General features: G+C 37.0%; 2 protein-coding genes across 4 annotated transcripts in view; one reads left to right on the top strand and one right to left on the bottom strand.

The window, feature by feature from the left end:
- Positions 1–15473, top strand: part of LOC135169749 (mucin-12) — a 240260-nt gene that overhangs the window by 166767 nt on the left and 58020 nt on the right. For all 3 annotated transcript variants that reach the window (XM_064135022.1, XM_064135021.1, XM_064135023.1), the window contains exons 6-7: positions 4898–5016; positions 11814–12117. In XM_064135022.1, the coding sequence (XP_063991092.1) occupies positions 4898–5016; positions 11814–12117 (423 nt within the window). The remainder of the gene's footprint in view (positions 1–4897; positions 5017–11813; positions 12118–15473) is intronic.
- On the bottom strand, positions 1168–4185 carry LOC135169752 (antichymotrypsin-2-like). The gene is made up of 8 exons (XM_064135026.1): positions 4035–4185; positions 3836–3966; positions 3576–3770; positions 2992–3202; positions 2350–2558; positions 1840–2037; positions 1501–1642; positions 1168–1394 (listed from the first exon to the last, which is right to left on the bottom strand). The coding sequence occupies exons 1-8, from the start codon at positions 4042–4044 to the stop codon at positions 1273–1275; spliced, it is 1218 nt and encodes a 405-aa protein (XP_063991096.1). The 5' UTR covers positions 4045–4185; the 3' UTR covers positions 1168–1272.

Below are 15473 nucleotides of genomic sequence, written 5' to 3'. Positions count from 1 at the left end.
GTTAAATATGATACTTATAATTTCCAAATTCTAGGGTTTTCTTTTCATTACCATTTTCTTAATCCTCTAGTTATTCCCGGCCATCGCTCGTCAATTTCGACAAATCCACCGTAAAAGAAAGAGAAATTATTAGAAATATCAAATGATCTTATTCAAGTCCCGTGCGTTCCCTCCAAAATCCAAAGCAAAACGAGACAACAATCAGTGCAAGCTAAATCTGTATCACATCGAGAGAGCCATGGAATTTGCAACTACGAACAAAGTGGACCATCTCTTTCGTCTTTCCAATTCCTCCCACGTTCTGGATATTCCGCGGATTATTCTCATCGTTCCTGCCTCCGAATAGGTTACCCGCCAATGGAAAAAAGAAAATCTCGGAATTTAGCATACAGTGTCCATCGAATCGGAAATTGTTCTCGTTTCATTCTTCAAGAAACACGTGGCGCACAGGCTCTAGTGCATTCAAAGTATATTTTGCTCGTCGGACCACATTTGAGTCAAGTTACTTCGTCTGACTATAAATTGGGTAATTTAAATAATGCGCATGAGCGCATCGCGCATCCTATATATTATTTGTTATTCGTCGGATTATTAAGGCTCCTAACAGTTAGCGGAAAGTTGCAACGGAAGCCTAGGGAAATGGGAAATCCAAATATAATATGGAAAATCATTGTGTAGAAGTTTGTTCAGTCGATATTATTATATTTTTCGTTAAACGAAAGCAAAACTTCACCCAGTAGAAAAATTCATTTATTAAAGAAGCTAATCTGATGGTAATTTCAAGTGACGGTCCTCTCAAGTATAAATGATCAGGTCACTGCTGGTCAAATATCACCCCCCGCCATTATTGGTTTCGTTTTCGTTGTTTCAGATATTGAATTATAAATCAAGTGTTTATAGTGTCAAATTTTATTGAATTCAAAGGGATAAAATTTTGAGGGAATATTGAGGGTATCATAATGGAGGACTGTGAACTTTTAATTTTTTAAGGGATATGGAAAATGGTTTTCTGCATTACAAAAAAAACACTGATAGTACATTTTCGTTTCACACTAGCTTAGTTCCCTTTCGTCCACAGAGTACAGAAAATTTTATTTCTTTGTTCTATTGTAACGCATTGATTGCTGTATTTATTTTCATTCGACAGATTAAAAAAAACAATGTCAATTCAATGTTCATTGGAATTATTTATTTTTACTGAATACATTCTTCATCCTCAAGACGAAAGTTACCTTGATGTGTGTAATATTGCAGAGTTCCATCCACGATTCCTCATTGTGTTGGATCCACTACTTTGCCAGTGAATAGGATCACATCTTTGGTTGCAATAACCATTAGGAAAGGTCGATCGGCCTTAAATATGTACGGCATCGCCAGCGCTACCAACTCGATATCTAAATTAATAAGTAGTATTTTTGAGTAATATCCAGTGAGTATTTACTACTAAAGAACATAAGGAGAACGTAGGGTGATTTATATTGAAATTTTCGGTAATCTTACTCGTCAGAGATATCACTACGGTTTTTATTTCATCAACAGCAAGTGAGGTTCTCTGTACTATTTTTGAAATGGCTAATCCCTCCGGGTTTACGCTGATTCTACTGAAATTCGCAGCCCCTGAAAAAGCAGTTGGAGCACCCATCTAAACAGACAAAAATGTTGCAGTGTGAATGGAAATAATTCTTCGTTGTCTAAGCCACGTCCACATTGTACTGTCTCTGAGAATTCTTACATAAATAAGTCAATAAACTATACCCATATGAGTAATGCTGTGATTCACTTATTCGTTAAGGCATTTTTATTCACGATAGCAGCGAATTAATTAGAGCGTGATCATACCTTCAGAATATGATCAGCTAATTGCAAAGTGGTGTCCATTTTGAATTTCGGTAGGGATATTATGCTGTCATCAACACTTCCCTGTTGGAGATCTTCTAATTTAAGCGAAGAAATATTCTCTTCCAGGTAGGCGAAATCCTTGCCTTGAACTGGCATAATGATGTACATGTAGGTTGCTTCCTCTCTTCCATTTCCATTCTATCGGTGGCACAGAAAAGAATAGCATAAGTCGATATCTTCACCCTAGTTTGATCATCCTCTGTTATCCGATCACATTGTTGGTTATACATACTATACCTGCGTGCCCGAGTGCACTTTCATTTAACATGGGAAAAATTATCCTCCTCTCGGAAATAATTTTTTTCTTTAATAATTTTGACAATTATAGATAGGGTTCTAGATACTTTAATTGAAAAGATCAAATTTATTTCAAATTTTTCCGATCAGCCAAATCAACTAACCTAGGGTTAACTTAATGAATCGATGAAAAATAGGTGAACTGTCGCTTACCTTGTACGGTAGCTGTATGAAGTTAGCTTTGAGGGCGGGCAGGTTTCCGTGTAACGCATTTCCATAGCGGATCATCATCGATACTGATTTAACAACATTCTCGCTCACATAGAAGTCTCGCGGGCGCGCCTCCTCAAATGGTTGCACCCATTCTCCGGAGAAATATAGGGCATTGGCCAGCACAAGAACCGTATTAGGGTCCAATGTTTCTGTAATAATAGACCGAACAATTAACGTACAAATTTTAAATTAACGTAACATAATCGCATGAATAGGATGAAAAAATAGAAATAAGTGGTTATCACCAACAATTAATGGCATATCAGAATTTGGATCAACAAAATTATTTCAGACGTTTTCACGTACCGACCGAATGAGATCGAAATACCAAAATATTTTTTTGATTAACTAACAATGATGGCAATGCTAGCCTTCCATTGTTCGCTTCTTGAGGGAGCTGTTAAAGACCACTGCTTACTTACTCTTAATTTAAATTTCCGACAAATGTAATTATTTTTTATTTTTTCAATATTGCATGGCAACACATTTGTGGGAAAAGGCGGGAGATTTAAAGAAAAAAAATCTCCCAAAAGTTGATATTTTTTAGATGAGGTGACAAACATTATGGCTGATTTCATTTACCTGAGGTGACCATTTCGGAGATACGGTTCCGGCTGACCCTCTTAGCCCAGTTATTGATAGTCTCGGCGGTTTGTTTTGTGTTTGGGAAATTTACTGTATCGAATGAAGTGTAGAATGTCTCCCTAAGAATTTCTCTATATTGACGGCTTGCACTTAAACTTTCGTTGATGAACACTTGGTTTTTGTTTAGCACCGTGAGGTCTGTAGCGCCCTTTTAAAATAATCATAAAGATTAATAAGCCCTAGTTCATCACATAGAGATAGGCTAGTCTAAAATATAATACAAAGTACGCTGGAAACTTTAACTGAGTAAATTGTCTAACGAATTTTACAATTTCTTGTGTATAAATTAAGGGATCATTTTGTGATTCATTGCTGCACATCATTCATCAAAAATTGTGTGAATTGACACTATTCGTTGATCAGAAAAGGCCACACCATTTTCGACTAATGGAAAATCATGGTATTTGATCTTGAAAATAATATTAGAAATAGGCGCCTTCTACTGGGCGTGAGTGGAACTGGTGATATGGTATTATCAGACTTTCTACATTTTCATAATGACGGTTTTCGAAATGACATACCTTAAACGTGTTCATTATGTTTTGCAAGCTTGTTTTTATAAATTGTTCAGTAGTTTTCGTTTCATTCGGAAGATGCATAACATTCCATAATTCCTGTCTCGTTGTACCCTCGGCGCCATATGTTGCCAAGGCGAGGGCGATGTAGGCGCCGAACGGAGAGGCGACAAAATTTCCTGATTTTTCTTTGAGGGTCGCCTGCGCATATTATGATGCTTAATAATAGATCAAGAGAATGGGTTTTGTGACAATCAATACCTTACCTTGTATAAATTAAGGGCAAATTCGTTCATTCCATTTTTTACTGCCTTATCCATAATATTCTGTACCTGAGAAGGAAAGACGAATGGCTGAACATATCCATGGAGAGCCAGGAACGCCAATATAAAAACGACTAATGGGAACATTGAATATCAATTAACAATCTCGTTGAGAAAAACATTATAAGTCAATTTCACTTACTTGGCTTCATAATGATGCTGATGTGTCGTGCCGAATGTTTCAATCACACCAACTGACTCATTTTAAAAAAAAATCACCGTCTTTTATATGGCTGAGGCCCTCAAGTTGTAGTATAGTATATGTCGTCTAAACAGCTGGTGTGATAACAGCCCGGCATGTTCGAATGGCGCCATAACATTGACCAGATATCGCACGTACTGTTATTGAAAAATGAAAGCTCGAAATTGCGTTGTTCTATTTTCAAGCAAAAGTACGCTGGGATTGACATGAAAAATTATAATGTTCTTGTCTTTTCTCATTATTCAATTACTCGGGAGGTTCCAACATGGTACAAATGTTTTTTTCTACGTTTTTTGCAAATTTTTCAAAAGAATCACAAAACGGGAGAAAGCATATGAAAGTGATCACACACCGCGGAACTGCTCAAGGCATTAAATACTGACCAAACGAAAAAACGTTATATTTTGTAACGTCAATGCTATTGATCATTTACCAGGAAAATATTCAAGAATCAAGTTAATATTGGATCGGATACTGACATAATAAGACACGTGTCATATATATAAATAAATTAAAAATTCCCAAGTTCAATAATGCGAGATTACTGTATCTTGTACGTGAATAATATAAAAATATCCAAAGTTTGCTCGTGTGGTGTCCATTGAAAGTAATGTAAATTAATATTCATAAAATTAACAATCAATTACTCTGACGTTTTAAAATGTTATTCGATAGAGTATGATAGATATTCAACTATTGCCAGTGGCGCTGACTGGTGTCACTTCATTCGAATAATTTGATATGTTTGGAAGATGGTTGAACGCTGACGCATTAAACTTATTCCATTTTAATTCTGTTTGTAGGTGTGCGGTAAAGTGTTCAACAATGCCTCAGCACTGACAAAGCACAAGCTGACGCACAGTGACGAGCGGAAGTACGTTTGCGGGATATGCGGCAAGGCGTTCAAGCGGCAGGACCACTTGTGAGTTCATCTTGAGCTTCACTCCCTGTAATTACGGACTGTTCTCTCTAAACCCCATGCAACTCGTATTCTAAAGCGAAATTTCTGCATCTCTCATCCCTTCCTCAGCCTTCAATTTTCCAGATATCCAGCCTATCTCCAATCTCATGATCGATGGATACAATTGTTCTAGAAATTATACCTCCTCCATTACAAAACACTGTAGATTTCACTGTATCTAGGGGCGTGTAATAGTGTTCAGTGGTGATGAAAGAGTATCAGGACTTCCGACGATCAAAGCAATAATTTATCTGACATTTAGGAAAAAAATAATATGCTTTCTGCTCTAAGCGGCTTCTATATATTAGATTTTTAAATCAATTTTTCATTTATCATTTAAATCACATCATTCATTCAAAGATAAGCTTCATTTTTAAGCACACAGAAATCTGTGTGATCAGTAAAATCGGAGAGTGCATTCGCAAAAAAGGTTCGTGACAAAATTGCTGGGTATTTTTCGTGTACTATTGATAAACCACGTTATTATCAGTCTTTGTCCCGCCTGAACGTCTCGAAAATAATGAATCATGGTAGTGCTTGTTCTTAATGACATTTAAATATGTCGATAATGATCCAAGCATTGCCACTAATAGTATTCATGATTGTTCATTGATACAATGTATTTATTTTTCGGGTAAGTGATGAAGTCAATGCAGCCAGTAATAAATTTACAGTTTTCCTTCGGATTTACTGTAAGTGCTGTAGTTACTGTGATCAGTTAGGCCAAATGGCGGAAGCGAAATCCGGGTGGAAAAGGTCAATCAACTCCGAATAAAACTTCTTTTGACTTGAACCGTGGATATTCATTATTAATTACCAATAAATGTGTTTGAAATTACCATTGACTTATTGAAAGCCCACTGCGATCGCAGAGTTTTTTTTTTAATTCCGAGCAATTTATTATCAATTTAAAACGTGATACCAACTATTATTATACTAAGTCGTCACATTTTAATTTACCTGTGACCCATAACAAATTATAGGATTTTTCTTATAAATTTTCCGTAGTAGAGAATAATTTTCATTCAAATCGTTTAGTAAAAATTCATTGCCTTCTGTTCTCATGACCGTCAACCATATGGATATGATTTTGACTATAATTTACACTTGCCAAATCGTAAATGGTGTCCATCTAATCGTAATATATAGCTACTTTGAGTAGAGTTTAAAACTACCAAGTCGTAAATTATATTTATCTAACTTCAGGCGTAAAACACCCTTGGGGAAGTGTAAAATACGACTTCATAGATATACAATACATTAGCGTATTTCTGTGTGAGAGTTGTCTATAAACTTTCACTGAAAAAATTTCATTGCTTGAAAATTTTGAACTTCAACAGATATTGAGTTTCCTTTACCAAGTCGGGGAATTCCCCTCAACTGAGATCAATGTGGAATACTTTTATCATATTTCAATTGCAAAAAAATCCCCAAAATCCTTGGGATTGCATAAACATAGGACACGCTAGAATTTTCCGTATGAAATTCGACAGAGAAAAAAAATAACTGAGTTATTACACATGAGGTCATTCCTCCTAAAAAGGAAATTCGTGTATCATCCCCCGAAGATGAAAAAAAGTTGAGAAATTTTCCATAAAATGCAGGTTCTATTATCGAATGTCGGCTTTCTCATCGTGAGTTTTTTATAAAAGCTTTTTTTATTATCAAGGGACCCAGTCGTCTCCCAACATCACGTAGAGATCGCGACGCTATTATCAAGGGACGCAATCGCATCCCGAACGTCAAGTAGAGCTCGCGATGCTATAATATACACGATCCAACTTTCCCCCTCTGCCACCCATAAAACTTTATTACTTTTCTGTACCAAAGCGGTCGAACTGAATATCTTCCCGGAGGTTTGAACAACCATATTCCAATAATTTTACTGGGATAACAGGAGAATTTTTAGATTTTTTATTTGTTCCAATTGTTGACGCTATTTTAACCTTATCACTTGACGTTGCTCTCGTGGAAAATATTCACTGGACAGTTTTTATTTGAATTTTGATGATGAATAGTTCAAAAAAGTTTCTACAAAACCATCACTTCCTTTTGGAGATTGTTGAGAAGTTAATATAACAATTTCGGAAATTTGGGTAACTTTTCTCCACAGTTTTTTAAGTAAACATTGATGGGAGTAAATGTCGTGTCATTGGCATTTCATTTTCCAGGGATAATTACAGAAAGGTCATCAATTTCCATAATTAAAAATAGTTAAAATGGAAAATAATCATATTTTAGTTCATGGCAATCAGTCAAATGAAACTATACCTACTCTTGAAAGATTATGCTTTAATCAGGGCTGTTTTACAACCCCTAGACTTTTTACAAAGACTGTTGCACAATAAGAACCTTAGAACAATTCTAACTATTGCAGCCGCTCGATTCGATGCAAAAATTGATAGAACAATGAATTTCAACAGAAATATCTTCATGTAGCATATTAAAACGCCACTAGCCTGCTATATTTACCAGACATAAAATTTTAAGGGTTGTTGGGTCGATACTGACTATCCCGAATGTGAAATAATTGAGTTCAGACTTTTTAGGTCAAAATATTCGACTCTGGTCTATTGTAGTAGTCTACCCTCTCCTATATCATCTCCGAAATTCCCCGATGCTCGCCAGTAATTCTTCCGATTGACTCCCCCATATTTCAGTGTCGTTTATATATTCAGCATTACCCATTCATATATTCGGTACATCGAAAATTTCCATTAATAAATTTCTCCTCACGTTCATGCGAGAAGAAAAATATATTTTTCAAATGAATTTCCCCACCTGATTGGCTTCACTTTCCTGAATAACATATTTTCTGAAGATTTATGCTGCACTGCCGAGAAAATTCAACTCAGGCCAAAAACAAACTAACAGACGCAAAAATACCGGAAGAAAACAGCAGGTGGCGAATTCACGGAAGCCCCCTTGGACATCGGATTCCATTTTCTTGGACAAATAGGAGAAGGCGTAGAAGAGAATCGATGGCGTGTTGCACAGAAGAAGTCCGGGGGTGTCGTTGGCTCTCTCGACCTACGGCTTGTCTGTTCGCTCAACCGGAGGAGTTGTATTTTTCTTTAGAGATGGATCCCTAAATCCCGTCGTCCTGGCCTGTCTTTTTCCATTCAGCCACGCTCGATCGGACTACTTGAACCCTGTCCGCACCCTCCTGGATTTCCAAGTTCATTTTGTTTGAACAGCATTTCCAATTCTTTTTCCCTTACTTTCTCACCAGATGCAGCAGTGCTTCTGACAACGTAGCAATTCAAAAGAAATTTCTGAAAATTTCAAACACCTTTGTATAATTAATGATTAATGATTTTCCTCGAAAAACCACCCCCGGAAGAGGACACTCCCTGTGCAGCCGATGTACGCAACCACCCTCCTAAAATTCCACTCATCGAAAACAATCTCAAAGCCATAAACGTCTTCTTCCATCCCTTTGGTGTGAAAGAGAATGACGAGTTGTTGGCTGAGAAAGACCGTTGGATCCAGTTTTGGTAGGTTCAGTGTTCGTGCACTCGACTGGTTATCATCCCCCTTCAATCTCCCCTGACTTTCTTTCAACTACCAAGAGAAGACTTACATCCCTTCTTATTCGACTGCCGCCGATACCCTCGTCCATAATTACCGACAACGACAGTCGTCTGCCTCCTCAAAGCAGGAAACATATTTCTGTTTCACTTTATTCCAGTTTTTCCTCCACTCACCAGTGCCTCTGATATTTTCCCTCCTTAAAAATCCTTTTCTCGGTTCATTCCTTTCATTTCAAGTTGCTCGCTTGGACTGGGAAAAGTGACGAGAGAGAGAGAGAGAGCCAGCACTTTTTGCGCTCCAATGGACCATTCTGCCTTTATCGTAATGCTGAAAGAAGTTCATGTTCATGTGCTCTTTTGTTATATTCTAACGTTAGCTATGTTAAAAAGTTGAGTAAATTACCTTTCACAAATTAAAGCCGTTTCCATGAAAAACCGGCGAGGGAGGGGGATGGATTAGTTGCTGGGGGAGTGGAAATAGAAGGGAGGTTTTTCAACTTTATGGGGAGTCAGTAAAGTTTAAGGGGATCCCTTCTCATTCCCTATCGGTAGGCTATAAAACTCGTCCGAATCTTTTCTACTTTCTCGCATACCACCCCTACAATTCCCCTTTCCACCTCCTACCATACTATTTTAGACTTTTCCTTGGGTTTTTTAGCCAGACGAAACCAACAGTTGAAATTTATTGGCAACGATATCATTCCTTAAACAGAGAGATCAAAGCTGCATGTGGCTAGACATTCGGAGACTGAGCTTTCCTTCTTTTCCTTTCATTGTTCCCTAGTACTTTTCCGAATCTCTCGACGAGCCGAATAACTGGAGAGCAGGGGCTATGGTTCGCTTTCATGAAAGGGATTTCTGGTGAATTCTGCTCTGACCAATTCCGATTCTCGTGAAATTATGAAGCCAATTATTAGACCGTCCGAAAGCCCCTGGAGCTCTGGGCTTATATCTAGTCCGCCATTATTGGTTTTGTCGGGGCGCTCGTTGTAATGCTTATTCATCATTTGTGGGGGTTGGAAATTTTGGATTATCGTGCGAAATTCAGGGTTATGCTCTCGGTATCAAAATTATTAGAATTTCATAATTTCTTTATTTTAGAAAGGATCAGTGAAAACTCCATTGATAATTATGCGATTACTTAAAGATTTTTACTTTCGTAACGAAAATCTGTTTTCATCTATAAACGAAAAATTAGTATGGGGGAGAAAGCAGTATTTAAGCAGCAAGATCTCCTTTATATATTGTTTGTGCCATTGTTATTGACTGCAATACATGAAGTAAACAAAACGAATAAACAATGGTGATAATAAATAACTATAAACTTTTCACCCTTTTCAGTCGACCCAAATGTCCATAGAGAGATCGATATATCTGATTTACGAATATACTTCACATCCTCTCTTGTGACAAGAGAAATTGAAGGGAAACTTCATTATGATGTCATTAATTTGGAGAATATCGATGTAATGAAAACAAACTTTACCGTCGTAAAGTAATTACCTCTTCCTCGAGTTCTACTTTATAGACAAGGGATGAAGAATATTGCGTCTAAGAAAACTGATACTCGTTTCAAATTCTGTTTTCGACATAATTCAATCTGTGAGACATGCTAACTAAAAACAAACCGTTATTGTTCACATAGCATTCCACCGAAATACCAAGAAAAATTCACGTTTTCCTATAGTTTTTCTCGGATTATTGTGCATATAAAATATTACAATTTCGATAGTCAGACGAGTTGATTACTACAGCCCCATTAGGATGGAACAGTCAGGAATAATCAAGGGGAATTTCAAAAGTAATTTTCCCTTATGTATATGTGAATTTGCACACCACGGTATTTTTTATAATATTAGGATCGATCAGCCATGACCACCACGAAAATTCTTTAGTAAATAGTACTGTTCCCGGTACCTTCCTGATTCTGCGGTTTCCATCATTCATTAACGTGAAATCTGATGGAAATTACATTTAATTAATTTTGATGAGAACACACGCATATCAAACATCCCTCTGCCTGCAGGAAAATATTGGAAGTGAGAATCTCTCTCTGTGTCCGGTCCGCTGATAATAAAGAATTCAATTTTCCACGATTCGCAATGCATACAGCAAACACAGTATATCAGATTATTTTTAATATAGAAATTCCTGTTTACGAAAGGGTTTTACAAACAAAGAACAGTGTTCCCGTTCTCTATTCTTTTCCTCGCGGGTAAATCCAACATGTTAGTGGTTCTCTCTCTCTCTCTCTCTCGGTCTGTCTCCCTTGCACAGTTGCTGGTATTTCCCCCGAATCCCCCCCCCCCTCGTCCAATCCCGATTCGCCACTGAATGCAGAAGCATAAACGATGTGGCAACGCTCCCGGCTGAATATCATCGCCGCAGATCCATCGCGACGTGACCAAAATCGTTACCTCGCGTTGGCTGACCAGTACATGGGTTATCGCAAAGTTATTGGTATGATTGGTTGAAGATCACACCCGCTCCATTGCGTGTTTAACAATGCACTCCATTTTTATTCTCGTCAACATCGGGAAAAGAATTTACATTTCATGGACTCTTAACTGGTCATATTCAGAGGAGCGAAATTTAATTATAACCGGAAGTAAGGGAGCAGTTGCGATGTGATTGTAATCCCTTTGAACAACAGAAATTTATTAACTAAATCTAGCGTATAGGCGAATACCAAACTGCAGAATTCAATGTTTTCACATGACGATTTTTGCAGTGCACTGTTATCGTAGTTTATACTTTCTGCTGAGCTTGCAAAGCATCACCCATACAATTTGGACTGTAAAAATAATCCGCATTATTCATATATGAATTTATGAACCGAGACAACAACTGCCCAAAGTTCAAAGGGACTCGAATTGCGGAAAATCTTTATCGAAACAAATAAATGATTTTCATGTCGTTATAGCCATGGAAACGGTATTTAAACCCATCGGTCAATGGAAAGACGAAGAAAAAGTTGACAATTAAAACAATTATTAATTGTTGGCCAACTTTATGATAAAGAACCACTTAAATTGCTGCAAATAACGATACTCTTTACGGTGTCTGTTTCCATACCATCATTGACAGCTGACAAGCAATGAGCTATGGAATTTTAGTCCATTGTTTCTTTTGCTGGAGTCAAACATCTTTTATAATATGATAAAAAATAAGAGTCGCTGATAAAATTGCCTCGGTATTTAAGCATCTCGTATTTTGTGTCCACAGAAACGGCCACATGCTCACCCACAGAAACAAAAAGCCATTCGAATGCAAAGCCGAGGGATGTGGAAAGTCTTACTGTGATGCACGTAGTCTGCGGAGACATACGGAGAATCATCATGCTGGAAGTAAAGTTAATGAGAGTGTAAGTCCAAGTAGCCCAACAACGGGGCCACATACGCCCAACACACCCGGCAGTAATCCAAGTACGCCAAGTACACCTGGAGCACCAACCACCCAAAATGGTCACGGACACACAGCGCTTAAACAACTTTTAGCGAGTGAACCTACACAGGGGTCGGGGCACAAGGTAAGAGAAGCGAATTATGGAACAAGTTTTGACTTTATCAATATACATATATGGAGAAGACAGTTGAGAAAAAATTACCTTAGTACACGGATGCAGAGAGAAAAAATACATTTCATTATTTAATTTTCGCTGCTGTCCTACAAGCAATTTACTGTGAAATTATAAATTTGTTTTGTTAAATTTGTTAAAAATATGTATATTATGACATTTAACTCCAATGCGAAGTGGTAAAACCTCAGTCACTTTTGACTGTTAACTATTTTTTGATGAATATCTCGAAATCAAGGAGGTATATCAAAATTTTGATCGGAACCCTTCTTATAGAGCAAATTTAGTACTATAATAAAAGCTATTACGAAAATTTTGCTATCTCGCTAATACGCTAATACGTTTCACAGCTGAAATGTGTTAGAATTTTAAATTAATTTAGCTCACTCTGTCGAGATACATTTTTAATTAATCCTGAAATCTCTATCAAATTTTGATGTAAAGAGAAATGTGCATAGCTTAGCGTTTTTTGCAGGCTCCTATTTTAAAGTTTGATACAGAGGATTGGATCCATTAGCGCCTCCATTACCGCAACTACGAACAAGTGCAGTATTACGGCAAATCCATAATGCGATTATCACACATCCTGGGAGTTGGGAAATTATTATCGAATGTATTATGGTTTGCGCAAAGTACACATTAGATGAGGGAGAGTTATATGACTCTTTCCATGAATCATTCATGATTTATTGAATGAAAGACTCGTTCATATTTCGTTCGTATCTCTTCCAAATATAAATAGAATCATTTGATCCTCGATCCTCGACATTGAATAGGGAATTTCCCTTTGCGGGGGACCTAGTTAAATTGCTCCATTTGTATTCTAAGTCGAGTGAAAGAGGAATTTCTGCTGGATACATTAGAAGTCGTCAGTTGTTATTTAGAAATTTTGCAGTAGCTAGACAAATTTCTCTCCGGATCCAATGGCAAATTTAACTTAATGACCATATGATTTAAGATCCTTACACTTCCACATGAAATCATTATAAAGTGAGGTGGCGCTCTCCATTGAAGCCAATTATTTTAACAGGATAATAATGCCCTAAAATTTATGACTCACATAACTGTTCCTCTTCTTCTTCAATTTTTTCCATTTAATTATGGCGATTGGATTCGCGAATTATATATCCACAACTCATCCTTGACAGTGTCCAGAAAACTCGCCAATTTGACTCCACGAAATGCTATAAATCACTTAGTTTTAATTAATAGCAAGTCCACATTTTCCCAGACTTTTTACTTCTTCGAATTTTATGACCTCCGTCACAGTGCTCTCATTCCCCTCTTTGACTATACTCATTCGTTCTCATTACGAAAGTTCCCAGGTCATCCAATGTTATTAGCCCGACTTTACCAAATCCCGCATACACCCTTCCACTCACTAACTCAATATCCGTATATTCTCAATTTTATTTAACTGCCCCTCAACCAAAATTTCTCCTCTACAGTCGATAGCTACTTTAAACCACTCGTGAAAATATAAAAGTTTAGAGTGGAGGCGGAAAGGTTAGTATTTCCGTGAATCCCAATATTAATTCAATAATCTCACATTTCAAATAGAGAGAGGGGGGAATATTTGGAAGAAGATTCAAGATTTTGAGAATATTTTTAGTGTCACGTGGTGATCGCTAGCATCAATGACAAATAGGGACAATTAGAATAATAAAAAATTCAGTTTGTTTCTTGGACATTCATTGCAGTCGATTTTCTGAAGAATTATTGACTTCAGTAACAAAAGTCAACAACTTTTGTCGACAACAAATAACGAGATCCAACTTTTTTTTTACATTTTTTACTATTTTTTATTAAGGAAATCCTCAGCAGAGCGAAGAAATAGTCATTTCAGACGATGTGTAATTAAAAAAAAAATTAATTGTTCCATTTTTCGAGAGATGATCGGTTTTTCGGATGACATTTCCAGAAATACATGGCTGCTTGCAAAATGCATAAAATCACAAATGTTTCTTCGTTAATAATTAACAAATGTTTTTGTGAGTTTTGTTTGACTCGATTTCTACGTTCCATATAAACCATTCGTAAAATATTAACGAATATTTATTTCCTCATCTCAACTCTACCATTCGTGAATAGTTAACGAGACTCGTTTGGAATAAATGAATCATCCTATCAGTGTGGATTTACACATCATAACTTTTGTTAAGCCCTATTCGATGCGCGAATACGGAATACATTGAACAGGTATTACTGCCGAGCTAACAAAAGTTAACTCGGAAAAATTTACGGCGAGTACGATTAATTATTCATAATGAGTTTAGGGCGAAATGAAAGGCTCATTTTCATTTCGGTGATTAATACTCATTAAATTAAACTTCAAGGCGTTTTTCCATTAAAGGAATATCCTGAAAATTCTAGGGTTTTCTGCAGTGCATATTTATATTCCCTTGAAGATATATTTGTGCGAAATATCCATCTTGCCTCTCCTAGAAATTTTATATTCTGCTTGGATCTTCGGAGGAACTGGAAATTTCATTTATTTGTCTTGTTAAGTCAAATTTGAGCTCCTTATTTGCGAGGTTTTTACCGGAATCGCCTGCAAAAACCTCGGGAAGCCCATGGCGGTACAAGCAGTTACTCTATTAACAACCTCCGTCACGTCAGATTGTAAAATTTGATTCCACACACGAAGTCTGACGATAAATCAATTGAGCTCGCGAAGCAGCTTGACGTTTATTTCGAATAATCTTCAGTGTTCGAACAGAATGTTTCATTAAATCCATTTCACGCTTCATTATTAAATTCTAATAAAGTCCGAAAAATGCCAGCATCATTGACCCTGTCATTTCACTCCGCATATTCGCTGTAGAAAAATAAAAAATCGCGTATGGAAGAACTTCGATTGGAAAGACAAATTTTCCGCATTAAAATTGCAACGTTTTCCGTCGCCAATGAGCCGAATAAAAATATCAGTTCTTTCGAATTGCACTTCACCAAGAAACCCTGGAACCACCCTATCGTTCAATTTTATAGGTACAATGCATTATGCCAATATCGCAGAAAATCAAATCTCTGAAATTCTCATTGAGTTCTGAATTAGTTCCATTTTTTTCTCAATTCGAGAAAATGAAATAACCCGCACGTGACTGTTCGATATTGCGATTGGGAAAAAAGTACGCGAGAATCGAAAAACGCGGAGTCGTAAGGGATTTGAAGGGGGGGAGTGGTATGAGGATGAACAAACGAAAGCACTAGACGTGGAAGTTTAGGGATGGAGTGGGGCTAATCGCACGAGTATTCGTAGATTTCGATTTACAGGCGATTGCGACTGAAATCCCTAGTCCACTGCACAC

The sequence above is a fragment of the Diachasmimorpha longicaudata genome, chromosome 15 (assembly GCF_034640455.1).
Source record: "Diachasmimorpha longicaudata isolate KC_UGA_2023 chromosome 15, iyDiaLong2, whole genome shotgun sequence".
NCBI classification, from domain to species: domain Eukaryota; kingdom Metazoa; phylum Arthropoda; class Insecta; order Hymenoptera; family Braconidae; genus Diachasmimorpha; species Diachasmimorpha longicaudata.
The sequence above is the reverse complement of the archived record's forward strand: the minus strand, read 5'-3'. Positions and strand labels throughout refer to the sequence as shown.